This window comes from Mustela erminea, chromosome 1 (genome assembly GCF_009829155.1).
Source record: "Mustela erminea isolate mMusErm1 chromosome 1, mMusErm1.Pri, whole genome shotgun sequence".
Classification (NCBI taxonomy): domain Eukaryota; kingdom Metazoa; phylum Chordata; class Mammalia; order Carnivora; family Mustelidae; genus Mustela; species Mustela erminea.
This window is the reverse complement of record NC_045614.1, coordinates 189,911,779-189,931,168: the sequence shown is the minus strand read 5'-3', so window position 1 is coordinate 189,931,168 and position 19,390 is coordinate 189,911,779. Positions and strand designations below refer to the sequence as shown.

At 37.4% G+C, this 19,390-nt stretch overlaps 1 protein-coding gene across 15 annotated transcripts in view; it reads left to right on the top strand.

Moving 5' to 3' along the window:
- Nucleotides 1–19,390, top strand: part of ROBO2 (roundabout guidance receptor 2) — a 1,682,217-nt gene that overhangs the window by 1,493,666 nt on the left and 169,161 nt on the right. For all 15 annotated transcript variants that reach the window (XM_032352363.1, XM_032352359.1, XM_032352354.1 and 12 more), the window contains 2 exons: nt 11,917–12,074; nt 14,835–14,955. In XM_032352363.1, the coding sequence (XP_032208254.1) occupies nt 11,917–12,074; nt 14,835–14,955 (279 nt within the window). The remainder of the gene's footprint in view (nt 1–11,916; nt 12,075–14,834; nt 14,956–19,390) is intronic.

Here is a 19,390-nt window from a genome sequence, read left to right as displayed (position 1 = left end):
TAAGTAAAGATATTTTGGCTTTTATGTAGTCTGTGAAGACAGTGAATATGTGATGGCGTCAAGCCTCTCTCAACCAGAGCAAGGTCACCACTACTCACTCCTTCCTCTGCAACTTCCTTGCTTTTCATCTGGTCCTCTATACAGGTAGGAGGCCTGGGTCTGTATCAAAAGGTTATCATCTTCCACACCTTCATATCTCTTATATGAAGCTCATAGTAGGGCTTCAGTTAACCTTCCATGAAAAGAAGAGACTTTCTCAACATTCAAGTCTTCTGAATTTTTGTGCTATCTGAGAAAAGAGCTAATTAATCAAATTATATATTTTGATCTCTAAGGTCAGGCCTATCATCATCTATAGACATTCTGTTGACATTTATGTTCCAAACTGCCATCCTTCTATAAACTTTCATTTGTGTCTCTGAGTGACTCTTGGGAAAAACCAGGTTTCCGTACCCTCTTTTCAACTCTGTTGAATCCAGTTGGGACAGATCGTATACTTTGAAAACACACATAGTTGATTTTATTTTTATTCATACATTGTTAAATATAAGTATTAATAAATTATTACTACATGAACAGGGTTGTAAAATCAAAAAGTATAATGCAGACATAATGAGGTCTTCCCCTCCCATCTTTTCCTTCCCAGTTTTATTTTTTCTGCAAAGACCTTTGTCATTATTAGTTTCTTAGGTATTCTTCCAGGGATCACTTTATGTGCATGCAAGCACATTCCAAAATGTTTCTTTTCTTCTTGTAATTAATTAAAGCATATGCTGTATATTCCAAACCCAACTCTGAAATTGTCTCCTCTAAAATGCCTTCTTTGTTGAATGCAATGTTGCTCTCCTTTGGGCTTTAATGTATTTTTAATGTACCTCTCAATGTAGTTACTGCATGCTTTTTTTTTTTCTTTCTTTCAGGTTGTAGATTTTGAGTTATATATATATAAGTCTCTTTAGCTCCCTGAACTCAAGATCTCAGCTTGAAGTATCTTGTCCTCCTAAATGTGTTGCATAGCACCTTGCAACAATCAAATATGCAGTACAAACTTATCAGATTAAAAAGAACTGAGGGGAGCCTAGTTGGCTTAGTTATTGGAGCGTGTGGCTCTCGATCTCAGGATGGTGAGTTCAAGCCCCATGTTGGGTGTAGAAATTACTTAAAAATTAAAAAAATTTAAAAAAAAAGAAGAAGAAGAAGAAGAAGTGACAGATTTGGAAAACTCTTCTGTTAAAGAAAATCTCTGAAGCAGCTCAGAGATTGTGTAAGACCATCCAGTTAGTATAATAGCAGAACCGAGATTCAAACCCAGGCCTCTGACTAAATCCATTATTTTAACCACAATGCCATATTGCCTCCTTGCCAAATATGGTAGTTTCAGAAGCATAAATTAAATGCCAGTTCTAGGACCTACAAAAGTAAGTGGGCAAATGGTGGAGAAGAAGTAGGGTATTCAGAATAGTTATAAATTTAACAGTTTATTGACAGCATCAAGAAAATGTTTCCAATTTTACCACTTATAGACAGTTTGAAGGAAGAGTGGGATAAAGCCGTTGATATTTGGTGTATGAAAATGACCAAAATTTGAGATTATAATAATTTGTTAATTGTAATAAACTGGTATCACAAATAACCTTGATTAAGACAAACTGATGAAGGTTTGATAGACTCTTTGATAACTTTTTTCTTTTTAAAGATTTTATTTATTTATATGACAGAGAGAGACACAGTAGGAGAAGGAAAACAAGTTGCAGGAGTGGGGGAGGGGGAGGCAGGCTTCTCCCTGAGAAGGGTGCCCAATGGTCCGGGGACCCTGGGATCATGACCTGAGCTAAAGGCAGATAATTAAAGACTGAGCCACCCAGGTGCCCTCAACTCTTTGATAACCCTTACTTTTCAAGTTTTGGTAACCTCTCAGGTAGAGAAACTAAAACAATGACATGCAAGGAGGTAGTTGTTTCTGGGTAGGGAGTTTGCACCTCTCCAAGCAGGAAGTGACTCTGATTTTTCTTTGTCTTAATTTGGAAATGAAAATGTACTGAGTGCCTGTCCTCACAATAACAGCAGAACCCAGAGAATAAAAATATAGCCAGAGACTCAGAAAACAATTTGATTTATTCCCTTATTGCTGAGCATGGCCAAGGTTGGCCTGTGGCTGGCCAAGGTTGACTCCAGGGTATGGCAGAGGAAGAGAGGGATTTTTTTTTTTTTTTTTTAAACCTCCATGCTTAAGATGGCATCTTTCCAGTTTATTATAAGATACGAAGTTTTGGTTAAGTATATGTGAATGTATAAATATTTAAACACTTTCCAGGAAAACACACAATAAATTTTCATCATGAGAACTCAGTATTACTTACACCTGAAAAGATATTCATTATTGGTTCTTTGGTATCAGTTTGTCTTCAGAGAGTATATGGCAATGGGTGGAGTGGGGGGTGGGTTGTGGACCCAGCATCAGGGATAAAAGAGATTGTGCTTTTCATAGGTAAACAAAAGTTGTTTTGCACATTGTCTTCCAGTTGTTGTCAGTGGTGTTCTATGAGTTTTCTGAAATAATTTAAACGTGGTCTTTAGCACATTTGCATTCATAAAAAGTGTTGGCTCTGCTCTTTGCTTCCTCTTGTCCTGCTCAGCTGTCAAAACATGGTGATGCTTTTGAAGATTTATGGTAGATGGGTAATGAGATTACTGCATGTTAACTGCAGCGTTCAGAATTCATTTGGTGGCAAAAGAAAAGAAGGTTACTGGGTCTTTAGGATAGAAGAGAGAGATGATAGAGCTTTTTTTAATCAGTCAATTTGAAAATAAATATGCCATATTCTGGATTAGGAAACATTTCAAGCTTTGTGTCATGTAGTAATCAAATAGAACATTTCCAGAAGAATATAGCATGTCACATTACATCCATTTCAGCAAAATTCATGACAGCTTAGAATAATGACCATGTTTTGTGGTGTGGACATATGCAAATCGTAAGATATTGGACGGGAAAGAATGAGGAGTCCACAGGCTTGTGGGACATGATTTTTGAAAAATGTTCTCACTATTGCATTGAAAATTTGAATAAGTCTCATGCTGTTAGTCTTTGGTCTATGTACCTGTTATGTAGAAAAAGGAAAATAAACAGTCTGTTTTCAAAGAGGTTATTTTTAAGTTTGTGGATTATGGTGGGGCTCACCAGTACCCTCTAAATTGGACCACTGGCGGTTATAGTTATGAAATGTATCGTCAAAATAGGCAACATGATGAAAAATGAAATAAGCAACCTTAAGTTGAAAGTCCATAGATGCATTACAATATATATTCCTCTTATTCAGAGATTTCATTGAGTTTCAGTAGAGGGGAAAAAAAGGTAAAGCAACAGTAGTTTCAAAGTAACTGGCATTCTTGACAAGGAAGGTTGACCTTGACCTTCTTCTCCTTCCAACCCTCATTTCATCAGCAGGGGTGAGATTACTTTGAGACCCTGCCAATAGGTAATAAATAACACATAAATTCCAGGACACCCTTGCACCGTAGGGTGCCCTAATGTGTAATAATCCTTAGACTATTGAGTTTATAACTCATGACATCTGGCAGTTACTTGGCATTGTAATTCATGTTGATCATGCACATCAGAATACACCATGGGAGAGAAATATTGGAGCAATAACCCGTTGATGCTAGGACAGGGTAGAATGAAAGGAAGATGCTGTCGAGTTTGAGTACCTCTGTGAACTATGCAGTGTTAGAATGCTGTAAAAGCTAATGCCTTCAGATAAGGACTAACAAGGCAGGAGGAGGGGGGTAATGTATTGGGATCCAGAATAAGGCAGCACATTAATGTTTACTTGATAGCACTCTTTATTCCTTTATTCAAACTGACTGATGTAGCTACAAAGCAGTGATGCATCCTGAAATTAGAATTTAAATATATACTTACATTTATTTTATATATATTTTTTGTAAAGATTTTATTTATTTATTTGACAGACAGAGACCACAAGTAGGCAGAGAGACAGGCAGAGAGAGAGGAGGAAGCAGGCTCCCTACTGAGCAGACAGCCCAATGTGGGGCTCGATCCCAGGACTCCGGGATCAAGACCCAAGCCAAAGGCAGAGGCTTTAACCCACTATTTTTTGCATATCTATATATATGATGTTCAATCCTCTCAAACATTTATTTTCCTTGTTCTAATAGTAAGCATTCAATGAGAAGAAAGAGAAAGGGAGGGTTGTAGAAGAAAAATGGGAAGTAAGGGGAAAAACACTGGTTATAACAAGCCTTCTTGATACCTAGGAGCCTAACTGCTTTGGCTAAAGACTTGAGGCTCTTGGGACATGAACCAGACTGAAAAGCTAGAAGCAGACAGATGGCTATTTGTAATCATCCTGTAAATACAAATCCTTTAAAGATGTCATGATTATTTGTTTGTTTGTTTGTCTATACTCAAACCCAGATCTAGAGAACATAGGAGGCACTATTAAAAGCTTGGAAAATCTGGTATTTCCCCTTGTTACCATCTTTTCTCTTTTTTAAGTCTTATTTATAAAAGTAATCTCTATACCCAGGGTGGGGCTTGGACTCACTACCCTGAGATCAAGAGTCGCACATTCCTCCAACTGAGCCAGCAAAGCCTGTCCCCCTTGTTACCATCCTGAGAAATACTACTTAATGCTTTTTTTTTCTTAGTGCTAGTGTAGTTCTCTATTTTGAATTCGGTGTGCTGTTTTTTCCATTACCCAGAGTTGTAGGCATCTCCGTAACCAAGACTGGAATTAGACCTAAGTGGGGCAGGTGCTAGAAAGAAGTTATTTGGGTAGTAGAGCAGAATATTTTGAGGTTGTTGAGAGGAGGTGTTTCTTCTGAATAGAAGAAGGCTTTACCTTGAACATGTTTAGGCTAATACCTGCTGTTCTAGACACCATCCTCCTCCTGACACACTATATTTGGGCACATCTCTAAGAAGCTGTCATTCCTTTGAGCTCTCTGTGATGCTGGAGACACTAATCCCACATGAACAGTTTTATGGACGATGGCACTTTAAGGAAGAAAAAAGAGAAACCGATTAAACATTAATTAGCTCCAATCCACAACTTCCTCCTAACCTAATGGATAGAGTATGCAGATCCCTGTCAAATATCAGATGCTGGGCTTTGCCAAAAATAGGACTTCCAAGTGTTGAAGGTATGCCAACTGCCGGCTCCTTAACTCAAACCAAAGGAAATGATTGCCAGAGACAGGCCTCGGAGTCTGCCGTGGTCAGATGTCACCAGTTTGCAGTGCCACATGCGATCCAAGAGTTTATGAATGATCTCAACACTTGGTCCCCAAGGAGAACATATGCATTACAGAGGTTACGGATACAAATTACAGAGAGCACGATGTTTCCATGCAATTTCTAAGAATCCTTCAGCAAGTTCTAAACATTAATGGAAAACATTAAGGAAGACTTGGCACTCGGAGCAGGTCTTCAAATTCTATTGCTGGTGAGGGCAGAACAGAGCTTAAAAAAAAAAAAAAAAAAGAGGATTCAAGAATAAAGGCTGGGCTAAGAAACCTGGAGTGGGCTGTTCCTCTGGTGAATTGTGTGTTTGTGTGTTTTATTCCCTGCAGAATACCAGGCTTCCCAAAATGCTGTGACTCGAAAGTGAACAAGTCACAGGGCATCCTTGTTTATTCAGCATGCTCCAATTCCTATCACTGGTTTATCTGGATCATTTGCTGAGTGGGTTTGCTTGCCCCGGGAGTCATAGTGGAGATGGAGGGTGAGAGCAGCTCATTTTGGAATTGTCAGCGTGCTGCAGAGGTGCCAAAGTGCCAGAGTGTCAGCTTGCACAGCAGTGGCAGGATGTCTCCCCACTGAGTTCCTTCTCTCTCGTTCCCCTTCTGTGCGGAAGAAACCTCTGATGACTTGTCCCCTACATATCAGATTTTATCATCTATTTAGCGGGTGACTAGCCTGTCCATTCTGCCCCTGTTTTGTTTGACTGTGTCAAACACAATGAAATAGTTTGTTATGAATGGTGATTCCTCTTTTGATTTATTTGGTCTTCCCATCATTGAAACCAGAAAAAATGCAGAATTATTACAGCTTGTCAGTGGGGAGCTTTTGGTTGAAAGGGGAAACTCAATTTAAACGGGTCTAAGTATGAAAAAAAAAAAAACTTATGTAGATCATGTAACTAGAAAGTCCAGATTTAGCATAGTCTTCAAGATTTATTTGTTCATATAGGTCATCAAGAACCTGGATTTTTTTCAAGTGCATAACCTCAGTTTCATCCTGAGGCTGGAGCTCCCCCTGGGGTCACAGCATGGCTATCAACAGCAACCATTTAGTGCAACAGGAAGAGACAGTGTTCTTCCTCAGAAGTAGAAGACTTGAGCTTCAGGCTGGTTGACCTTACACCTGATCGTTCCCCACGGTGTTAGGTGGTGATGATGCTAGTGATGGTAGGGAGAAGGAAACAATATCTACCAGCTGTAGGAATGGCTATTGCATTTTTCTAAGTCCATTATAATGCTGATAGTATAATTTGATCTACCAGTTTTACTGGCTGGCATAAATCTGTTGTGTCTTTGATTAATTTCTGACCTTCTTGAACTGCCTGGATTTTATTTTAGAGATAGATGAGCTTCTAGGTAGGCAAGTCAAGTATGGTATCTTTTAAATCCAACCAACTTAAACTGTTCTTCATAAATGACATTTAAAATCAAATTAAAACACTGTGGCTTCAAAACAAAACAAAAATGTTGTGGTTTATTTGAGATGCGGAAAGGACTACAACACCCCTCTTGAAGAGGAGTTTGTCACTTCAGTCAACCAATCAAGAACACATGATGAGGTCTTCTTATGCCCTTCAAATGGGAGTCCATTAGAGGGATACCTAGTCTAGTGAGAGCATAGAAGGAAAACTTCTCAGATGACTAAGTCTGAAGCTGACACTGAAGGAACAGTATGTGTCCAAAGGAAGAAATGGGAAAAAGTAAGGAAACAGAAGCAAATCTGGGGGAGATCTCGAAGCAGAAAGATGACAAGATGCTAATGTACATTAATTATTAGATGTTCCTCTGTATGTTTTCTACTGAGAAGTCTTGAGCCACACAGCTCTGACAGCTTATGGGCACATAGAGAGAGAAACCCTGCTGACAAAGAAGCCTCGTTATCAGTGTCGCTCTGAGTTGCTATTGGTTTCAGCTGCTGCTAACAATGTTTTTAATTCTAGTTTCCTTTTAGATTACCTTTCTCATGATCGATTTAGTTTGTCTTAGATGGTATTCTTTATCCAATATTGTGTATGAGTACTTTCATTGATAATATTTTTAGTCTCTATATTTCTAGTAACTACTTTGAAGCATGTGTACCTTATAATTCAGAAATACATCTTTGACCTCTTAACAGTCTTGTCTCACTATGACTGCTAATTTAACTTAATAAACTAACATGGGAATGTCTAAGTAATGATTTGCCTTGCCTTTGTTGACAAAATATAAAATAAAAGTGTAAAAAATATAAAATAGTTTATGTAATACATAAAGATAAAATATATAAGATATCTGTTTTTAAAATTCTTGAGGACTCTTGATTTGGGACAGAAGGGAAAGGAGTTGGAAAGGAAAGAAGATGATATTATGAGTAGACAGGAATCAGACATGTAATCTCTAAAGGCACAACTGGATCTAACACTCTTGTAGGGCATGATATTAGTTACCTATTGCTGTGTGACAAACTACAAGACTCAGTGACTTAAAATAACAAACATTTATTCTCTGTGTGTGGATCAGGAACCAGATAAGAGTTAAATCAGTCATCTGCTGTAAGATCTCTCATAAGGCTGTGGTTAAGAAGTTGGTCAGGGCTGTGGTATCATGCAAAGGCTCAACTGGGAAAGTTTCTGCTCTCAAGCTTACATGGTTGTTGGCAGGATTTGGGTCCTCCAGCGTTGTTGGACTGAAAGCCTCAGTTCCTTGCTTTCTGTTGCCTGGAAACTGCCTTTAGATGGTTGCCAAATGGGCCTCTCCATTGAGAAACACTGTATCTTACATGATCAGAGGAATCTCAGAGACAAAAAGACAGAGTGAAAAAGATGAATGTTACAATCATTTATAAACCAATTTTGAAGGTGATATTCCATCACTTTGCAATAATCTCTTCAGTAAATACAAGTCATGAGGTCCAGCCCACCATACAGGGGAGGAGATTACACATGAGACTAAATGCCAGGAGGGAGGGATCATTGAGGGAAAAAGAGAAAAAGCTTATCGTGTCATTCTTGTTTTCTATTTCTTAACCATTTTATAGGACAGCGCAAGCACATTGTTGTGTCTAATATATTCCTGGAGAATTGAATTAATTTGTTGCAGATCTTTATGTCATGACTATGAATTATATTTTATCAAACACACAAGTAATTCAGAATTTTCTGATCTTCCAGAATAACTTTCTAAGTCACAGTGCATGTCAGTGTGAAAAGAATGCAGATCTCTTCTAGGTTAGGAGTAGCTGAGTGAATTCTCATTTGTGGTTTTCAGCTCATATACAGAAAAGAATATCTCAGTTCTGGCCAATGACATGTTTCCCCCCATGGAGACTTGAATCCTTGTACTCTAAATTTAGCTCCACAAGTAAATGCTAAATCAAAAGTGTATATCTATTATATCTTTTTTTTTTCCCCCCTGAAAGCATAACTTACCACTACCCTTTAAACTTTTGTCATTGTAACCAGATTCTTTTCTCAGTTAATTGGGTTTATTTCTTTTCAGTCCACTTAAAAGACCTGTTTGGAGCTTTAGTTATTACACATACTGTTTTGTACCCTTGCTTTGGCTTACTTGTCAAATCTCATCAAAAATATAGCTCTCTCAATTCTTTCTACAATAGGAGCTCAGGAGAAAAAAAAAAAAAATACAGGCTTAATTTGGATTTGCTTCACTTTTCTACATTTACAAGACCATTTTGCTTCCCTTCACCCAAAATACATGAATTCTTTACTACAGGGAATACTTTCTTTTCTTTATCACCTGCAATAAAGTATAGAGCAAAATCCAAGGCATGAAAAATTAGAACAAAAATTGGAGACAAGAGTTATTTATTTATTATTATTTTTTTAGATTTTATATATTTAGTTGACAGAGAGAACTCACAAGTAGGCAGAGAGGCAGGCAGAAAGAGAGGGGGGAAGAAGGCTGCCTGCTGAGCAGAGAGTCCAAGGCCATATTCAATCCCAGGACCCTGAGATCATGACTAGAGCCAAAGACAGAGGCTTAACCCACTGAAGCCACTCAGGCGCCCTATTATTTTGTTTTATCTTGCTTATATTAAGGAATGGCTCTGCAAACCTTGGACACATGTAAGCCAACATCAGAACATACCTATCCTTTTTTTGCAGTTTGAAAAGAGTAAAAATGGCTTTACATTTTGTTAAGAGTAAGTTTGCAGTCTTCTGTGTTAGGACCTGATGAAAAGGATGTGTTCCCTTTGACTGTTTTCTTTTGAGAGAAAGAAGAAACCCATTTTAATACCCCAAAGACTTAGGGTAAAAGAAATGGTATCACTAAGCAAAAAAATGAATTAACTGAATGCTGTACAAACCCCAAAGAGCATTTTCCCAGTTGAAGAGGGTACAGTACCAATTATACTATTATCTCACCCTACTCTCTGGGTGAATAGTCTGAAAGCCTAAAATTACAGTTGATGTTAGATTTCTTGGCTTCATTTGCAAATTGGAGTCATTTTCTTTTTTGTGAATGCCATAAACACATGTTATATTGTTTAAGAGAGTAGCAGTCCTTAGTTTGTTATGATATTTTTCTCCTTTTTGTCCTCCATGTCAAAGGACCTTTATTATTTTTTTTCTTAATTTGTCTTGTTGCAAATTGATGTAACACTCTGTTTCTGAATGATTTTCAATGGCCTGAAGTACCATTTGAGCAGAGGCTTTTTGGCATGTCATCTGTTAGGGAGGCCAGTTCTAGAGAAGGTCCTTCAACTGGCCAGATGTGTCAGATTGAGGGACTGCCAAAACACCATTTGTTGCCAGTTCCGGATATGGTTGGGGTGCTCACCACTCTGTTACCATATTTTTGCATGTCTTAACATTGCATAAATAGGCAGCTGTTCTGTATTTAGAATATAAATGAGTCACCAGCTTGCTTTCCCAGGAGGATTTACCTGCAAAAGGGAACCACAGTGTTAACCCCTTCCCATCCCCCTGCCTGAATGTCACATTTAAATGCACACTTCTCTGAGCCCATTCGGAAGCAAATCCTTATGCATATAAATCACACCTCTCTTGCAGTGAGACAAGAGAACCAAAAAATGTGCAGTTCACCGTGCTAAAACAGAACACATTTCCTTAGCAGCAAAAGCAGTAAATTAATCAGCTTATAAACTGGGAGTGAGCAATTTGTGCTGAATTCTTTCTTACTGTTCCTTCAATAGGAGAAGAGGTTCTCTAATCTTGTAAAGGCCATGACTTCATTAAGATGGAAACCCCTGTTAAAGGATGTGTTGCAAGAGACAAGAGAAGAAAAGCCCTAAAAGTCCCTCAGTTGTCTCTCTCGAGCTATTTTCAGGCCAGGGAATTTTTATTTATTTGGAGAATGACAATTAACCCAGAGACTTTGCCCAACAAAGGAGCAGAGTGCGGAAGTAGGTCTCATTATAGGACACTAAAGGCAGTTGGTGTGTGACCCAATCCACATTTGTACCAGATGATTCATAACAGGCTAGCAGAAGCTACCTAATTTCCATCTCAAACAGCTTGACCAATTTATGGATAGACATAGATATAAGGCACTGTATGTGCCTATGTTTGTCTGTCTGTGTGTGGGTTTGTGTGTGTGTGTGTGTGCGTGCATATATGTGTTTTCCCTTCAATATGCTTAGGAAATAAAAGTTGTCATTGTTGGAATACAAAGGAATAGGAAAGTCAAGGTGGTTAGAAAAAGCAGAGGCAGTTGAGGTATATGGTATAGGTCCCGTCTCAACTACTTTTTTGAAGGTTTCCCCTAACATAGTTTATTTGCTGAAGAAATCCAGCATTCTGCAATCTGATAGGGCCAAGTCATTTCTCCGGGCTTTTCATCTTGCCAGCCAAAGAAAAGCACACACAGATAGATAGGTGACATTTGGAGAGCCAGGCATGCCAGATTTTCGGAGGTTACAATGGAGGTCCAACCTGCTGTTCTCCTAATGAAAGGAGGGGAAATTCAGAGTGCCCAAACTGCTATAAGGGATATCTCCGCTCTGAATGTCACACTGCCCAGATGTCGCTTGGCAGGTGGAGATGCATGAGAATGAAAATGTAGCCCTGTGTATGTGGGTGCTAGTGCGTTGCAGGATGAACAATGAGTCCATCTTCTGAAGTGTAATGAAAACGGTATGGATCTTGTCTCTATTCATGTCACGAAAAAGGGCATTCTCAAAAAGTGTTCCCCCCATTTCCTCTCCCAGATACGCATACATGCTCACAGACCATGCGTGCATGACTTGTTTGGGAGTTTTAAGTATAACTTGACAATTTAGTGTCTTTATAGATATGTATGTACATATGCTTTTTCTTTACAGGAAATGGGGTCTTGCTGCATAAATAATTTTGTACCTTGAGTATTAAATCTCAAAATTGTATCATGAGTCTTTCTTACTTTCCTTAGACTTTTCTTATATTTTAAATCCGATTTTGTAGCAAAGATGCATGATCCTATGGTCAGCCATTTCCCTGTTGAACATTTAGGCTGGCTCTAGAATGTTTAAAGAGGGGCACGGCTATGTTTTTTAGGAAATATTTAATTATGATTAGAACAAAGTAAAACCTGAAGTATGAAGTTACCTTTTGCGAGAGAAAGCTACAGTTACTGATTCTAACTGTTGATGTACTTATCAACAATGATGTACTCATTGAGTTTTCTTTCACTACCATTGTTTTTCTTCAGTGTTACGAGATGACTTCCGGCAAAATCCCACAGATGTTGTAGTAGCAGCTGGAGAGCCTGCCATCTTGGAGTGCCAACCTCCCAGGGGACACCCAGAACCCACCATCTACTGGAAGAAAGACAAAGTTCGAATTGATGACAAGGAAGAAAGAATAAGTGTGAGTTAAATTAAAATTAACGCCTACAGAGATTGACTATCAAGTATTCAAATGGATATATTTTATTGCTAATAAAATTGTAGACCTGCACTGAATGCTAATTACCACTTACACTGCATTGAAAGGACTGAAAAAGAGTAACCGAGAACTGAAACTTTAGGATGAGGCTTCAAAGAGACACAAATTATAGAAATCAAGTGTAGATGATATATTAATAATTGTACCAATCTGAATATGAAAAGATATGAATATGTAAATATATATGAATGTGGAAATACATATATATATATGTATCTTTGCAGTACAAAGATGACAAAGCTCTTAACATCTCAAATGCATCTTTTGATCGTGTAGTATCATGTAAGCCATATTAACTAGAATATTTCTCTTGGCACTATTTCCAAAATTATAAGAAAAAGTAATGTGAGGTAATGGGTACTTAAAGCACCTTTTCCAGTTTTCAGAATTAATATTTATAACAAAAATTTTATATTGAATTCATTTAAAAATTTAAGAGGTATAAAGTAAAATCAAAATAAACATAGCTTTTTTGGTTCTGCCATTTAGCTCTTGTAGAACAATAGTCTGCTTTCAAGGAAAATTGATGATTACGTTCATCATTTTGATTAATATCAAAACGAGACACTCAGAACATTGTAAAGAGATAGAGAAGGGGAATGGCATATTATTTTATATTTTTAGATGACCCACTCAGCCTTTGTTTGTGATGCTTATGGGAACCAGTTCACTGAAATAGTAGATAATGCTTCAAAGTTCGGATGCTATTCTTAATATAATTTTTATATTTAGTGCAATTATTGAGAATGAATGTATTTCACTTAAAATACTTTAACTGAACAAATGTGCCATTTCTATAAAAAGTCCATGTAAACTGGTATCTATAATCTTTGAAAGTATCTTATAAATGAAGTTTTTTTTAATATTTGCATCGTGGTTGTATCATAACATAGAACCAGATAGGCCATGTAAGAGATCACAACATATATTCACGTGATTCTGGCTTGAACTCTTGACACCATGAGGATCCACATTGCCAAGGAGAATTTGGTTCTCAGTGGTCTGTGCTTGGATACCAAGCATGGAAATATGCTCCTGGTGATAGAGTAAAATCACTGTTCAAGGGGTTCTAGTTCATGTTTGCATCATTTAATTTTCACTTTATAAGAAACTACCACAAAATACAACAACTTATAATAACCATTTTATTTAGACTATGATTCTTTGGGTAAGATGACAATTCTTTATTCTTGGCCAGCTTGGCTGATTTTTCCTTGGTTTTCTCATGCTTCTGTGGCCTGATTAAAAGTCGTGCTGGCAGCTGGATGATCTAGGGTAACTTTACATGTCTGGCCATTGACTTATACTCCTCTTGGCATCTTGCTCCTTCTCATGGCCTCTAATTTTCCAGCAGGCCAGATCAGACTGGTTCCCATCGTGGTCTCAGGATTCCAGCTATAGCAAGGAAAGACAAGTCTCAATTTGAGAACACTTTTCGTCTACTGAAACATTGATTTAATTTCATTGGTCAAATCAAGTCATATTGCCAAACTCAGCTTTAGGGGGAGGAAAAATGGCCTCCATGGCCATTTTTATAATGCACAATTTATTATACTCCACTGAACAAGTTGACAGTCTTTTCTTCCCATGTAAAAATAAAATTGAAAGTCCCTTTCTGTGACATTACAAGTATCAGAGCATGAAATATATCCATTGAAAACATACCTACATGGGTTTTGTTTGCCTGTGAGATAAAAGTTAACAGAGGAGCCACCATGTTCTTCTCTCCTCTTGAAGAACATTCAGTCATTGTGATGTTAAGATTGTCAAATTGCATACATACAAAGAAAAAAAAATTGGAAAAGAAACCATGAGATGATACACATACTGAAAATCTAATTCTGCTTCAATATCCTCTTTAACAAATAGACATTTTAACATATGACATTGGTTTATTTGGTCAATAAATGCTTCTCATTTAGAAGACAGTCAGGAAGCACCTATTAGAAGTCAGTGATTTATACCAACTTGTACTCTCATCATATAAAATATATATATTTATTTTTATCCAACCTGCCTTCCTCTTCAGAAATTATCTCATACATACAGTCAAGGTAAGACATAGATAATTAATGCTAACAATTGAAATTTAAGCTCCATGAAGGCAGAGGTTTATTATTATTTGGTTTACCCCTAAATCTCAAGCATTTAGAACACTGCCCAGCCCACAGAGGTAGTCAGTAAGTGGCTTGTTGAATCACTTGGTGTCTGTTGGATTTCATTATATTACCAAAAGCAGTTATTTAGTGCTTCTTTCTGATAACAAATATCAATAGCAATTCATTCCACCTACTTCAGAGTAAAGACCAACCATTAGGATTTGGTTGAAGCATTCACAAAAAACAGGACCAGACCCAGACAAAAAAGAAAAAGAATGCCCAAAAGCATTTTCTAGAAAGGGAATATGAAGGCTTATCCTGAGGGAGAAATAAAGAGAAGAAAAAAATGCACACAGGTTCCAAAATAGGGAGAAAGTTTTGTGTTTTAGACACTGAGCTATTTCCTTTAGGAAAAAAATATTCTGCTTAAATATTCAAAATTATTTATTAGTCATCTTCTCTTTGCTGTTTATTTTACTTTCCATTTTCTTTCTCTCTTTTCCTTTCTTTTTTTCCCCTCCCTCTTTTCTCTTTTTTCTTTTTTTTTTCTTTTTCTTTTTTTTTTTTTTTTTAATTTTAACAGATCCGTGGTGGAAAACTGATGATCTCCAATACCCGGAAAAGCGATGCAGGGATGTATACCTGTGTTGGCACCAATATGGTGGGAGAAAGAGACAGTGATCCAGCAGAGCTGACTGTCTTTGGTAAAACTCACTTTCAATTCTAAATTGCTATTTATATATACTTCTCCTTTGATGTTTATTATATTCCTTGTTACTAAATATCAGGTTGTATAGGGACAGGTACTTACGACTTATGGTGAGTAATGAAGGACTAGATTTGCCTTGTTTTCTGGTTCTTTCTTCAGATGAAAGATTTCATCTGAAGAAAAATAGAACTTTGAAACAATAATTCATTTATTTTATTCATATATATTTATAGGATTTGCTTTTCATCAGAATGCAAAAACTTGATCTTTCTCAAATTCTGTTTGAGATATTATATCTGTCTAAAATTTATTCACTGTAATGTACTTATCAAGTATTTTTTATGTGCAAGACAGAGGGTACTTTTTTTGGTTTTCTTCTTTTTTATTAGTGCAGTGCAAACATATTTCACTTGCTTTCTACTTTAAAATTTTTCAAATTGAAATATTTACAGTGTATCTTTGATTTTAAAAACTAGCTAACTACATATGCACATACATACATAAATACATACATGTAATCAAAATTAGAAAAAAACAAACAAACAAATAAACTGTCTTGCTGGTGCAGGCAGGCTGGGTCTAAGAACCCAGGGGAAGATCCCACAGGACCAGCCAAGAGGGTCCTTGGCTTCACTCAGGATAGAAATCCAACGTGAGCCAGAGAAAGTGAAAATAGAGTTTATTGTATAGTGTAAGTGACAGACAGAAGAGCAGACAAAGTGTCTGGGAGACTCAGAAAGAAGAATGAGTTCTGTTGTTGCTTATAGCTAGGGGTAAATATTAGAAAAGAGTCTGGGGTAGGGGCACCTGGGTGGCTCAGTGGGTTAAGCCTCTGCCTTTGGCTGAGGTCATGATCCCAGGGTCCTGGGATAGAGCCCTGCAACAGGCTCAGCAGGGAGCCTGCCCCCCGACGCCCCTCTCTCTGCCTGCCTCTCTGCCTATTTGTGATCTCTGTCAAATGAATAAATAAAATCTTAAAAAAAAAAAAAAAAGAAAAGCAAAGAGTCTGGAGTATGTGTTCCTCCAGGAGTCCAGGGTGGGGTCAATCACGGGCAAGTACTGGGTGAACAATAGGTGTTACTCCATAAATTACCGAGGGTAGGGATATTGATGCCAGCAGCAGTTATGCTTAGTTTGAAGCTAACCTCCTGGGACATTTTGGGATCAGGTTTTCTTAGGTGTTAACAGGTGTTTGGGATCTAAGACAAAAACTCAGAATGCTTAACTTTCTTGCTACCCCCTTGAAGTGGGAACAGAGCTTCTTTTGGAACATATGGAATATGAGTAAATGGGGCCTCCCAGAAAAACAGCAGAGATGGAAACATTGTAAAATGGAGTTCCTTCAGCTTCCCTAGTTCATGGCTATTATATTCATGTTTCTTTAGATTTAAGAACCCAGGGACTCTATTGGAGTAACATGATTAATGAACTAAACTCGATTACACGTGGAGGTGCTTCGGTGGCAACTGGTTGAGCGTCAGACTCTTGGTATCAGCTCCAGTCTTGATGGGAGGAGATGAAGCCCTACTTTGTGCTCCAGACTGGACGTGGTACCTCCGTCAGAAAAACAACCAACCCACCCCCACACACACATATCTTGATTAGATCTGTATCAGAGAAATTGTGGAGAAAGCACTAGGAAGGAGAGAACAGAGGATTACAAAAATAGCAGAGTAAACAAAAAAAGAAAAGATTATAGGGCAGCTGTGGAAAACTGAAAGAGAAATGAAGTGACAGAAAATTAGGAAAATCTTAACATTTCCTAACGATATTGGAAAATGAAACATTCCTTTAGAAGTCATTGAAGTCCCATTTAAGTCTATGTAGGAATACACACAAACACACACACACACACATATATATATATATACATATATATACACACACATACATATGTTTACCTATCTCTGTCTTGAAAGATTTAACTATTGTTGATATGTGATTTTTTAAAAAGATTTATTTATTTACTTACTTACTTTTGAGACAGTGAGCATGAGAATGTGAGCAGGGGGATGGGCAGAGGAAGAGAGAATCTCCAACAGACCAGCAGACTCCCTGCTGCGTGTGGAGCCCAACACGGGGCTCAATCTCATGGCTCTGAGATCATGAGCTGAGCAGAAACCAAGAGTGAGATGCCCAACCAATTGAGCCACCCAGGCGCCCCATATTTTGTGATTTTTTTTAACACAACAAATAAGTGTGTTTTTAAATAATTTTTTGTGCTGGCAAAATAATCTTCTGGGTTTATGAATTATGGAAAGATTTTATTGCTGGTCCTGACTCCCGAACATGTTTGAGGGTAGCTTCAGAATCCTGCACGCTTTCTGAAAGAAATTTCTTTTGCAGTTTGAGAAGTGCCATCCCGTGGTGTAACGGGAGTGCCACGACGCCACAGAGCCATATTATTATTTCCATCACATTTAGAGTGTTAAGATGTGCTTTCTGAATATGGACTCGAGTGCAATCCTCTCTTTCCAATCACTCTAAGTACCGAGTAATCTCTGGTAATATTCCTTATGGATACTAAGCAGCTTGAAGTCCCAAATGACAGAACCCAGAGAAATCCCATAGTTCATTAAAGGAATTGAGTAGTAAAAATAAAATTGTTCAAAGTATGCACGTAAATTTCTGTCCTGCAGAGCTCAGACAAGTATCAGTTTGCCCTTAAATTTCATGCAGTCAGCCTTAAGAGTCTCAAAATGTGTTTCGCTCCATAATGAATAAAATACAGTTTTGCCTGGTAAGATATGAAATTAGTGGTCGCTGAACATTAGCATTGAAAACCCACAAGTGCAGCTGTTCTATTTAAAGAAACACTCATTACTATTTTTCTGTAACTGCCCACAAGCTTTGGAACAGAAAAATGTTGCATTATAACAGTTCATACTGCCTTCAGAAGGAAATTGAAAGAGTTTAATATCATTACCCAAGCAATCAGCCTTACCAGAACGTGACTGTGTTATGAAATATTCACCCTATATTCCCTAATGGTGGGACAAGAACTACAGGAGATCCTTAAATATGGTGGGACTTACAGTGGAACTTCTAAATTATCTTGAAAATAGCTCTAAACCAAAAAGATTGAATTTGTCTAGTGTCCGTACCTCTGGAAGAATTGATTTAGGAAGCTGAGAACGTTTATCTAATGGTGTAAACTAGTCAGAACTGACCCAAGGGGTTCTAAGTACAATATGAAGTGGAGGAAAAAAACTCAAAAATTTCCATTACTGATAAGAAAACAACATATCTAGAAATAAAAGATAAAAATAGTAGTGATTGTCCAATTCAAGAACATGACCAGGATTGCATGAGAAAGGTCCCTTCTGTACTTTGCTCAATTCCGAGAGGAAAGAACTAGTGTGCTATGAATAGTGGAGACTTCCTTATGTTATTTTGGTGCTTTTCTGTCCAGTACATATTTTCTAATAAACTTCTTTACATTTCATCATTGTTAGATATTATTATTTCCAACCCAGGGTTTATAAACCTATGACTGGTTACACTTTACCCCTCCCCGACTCTCGATTTTATTCTCGAGTAGCAGCAATTCTCCTTTAAAAAATTTGGCTACTGTAACCTCTCTGCAGCTACAGAAAATTTTTACAGAAAATTAAAATATGTTATACAGAAAAAGTAACCGATAGTATTAATTGTTCAAAAAAATACAATTCACTTATAAATGACAAGAAAAACAGAAAAAAGTGTTACAGTAGATCTTGGTTAATACAAAAGCCTTTGGCAAGTATTTGGATTCTTCATTTTCAAATTGTTACTCTGCCATTCGCCATGCATCATTTTTCCTATTAGTTCTTTAACATTTGTTGGCCATACTTAACAGCTTTGTTAAGGGGGCAGTACCAAATCTAAAATTAAGAATTAGGCATCACAGTGTTAATGGATACTAAAATCTGAGAAACACTCCAGTTGCCTTCATAAAGAATACTCCCTAACACTTTACATATGTGAATTAACTTCTAAATGTCCTGCAGTCAGAGGAAACTAGATGCATAATTAAATTTCTAATTATAGGTAAGTTTGGGCTATCTGTTATCCAAAATTTAAGTGTCAGTTAAAAATAACAATTTTTTAAACGATTTTTATTTATTTATTTTTAAAATATTTTATTTATTTACTTGAGAAGGAGAGGGAGCATGAGGAAGGTGGAGAGGCAGAGGGACAAGCAGACTCCCCACTGAGTGCTGGTCATGAAATCATGACCCGAGCCACAGTCAGACACTTAACCTACTGAGCCACCCAGGTGCCCTTGAAAAGATTTTTTTTTTTTTTTAAAGATTTCTATTTATTTATTTGAGAGAGAGAGGGAGAGAGAGTGCACAGAGGAGAGTGAGAGGCAGAAGCTGGCTTTCTGGTGAGTGGAGAGAGCCTGACTTGATCCCAGAACCCTGAGAACATGACCTGAGTGTCAGGCA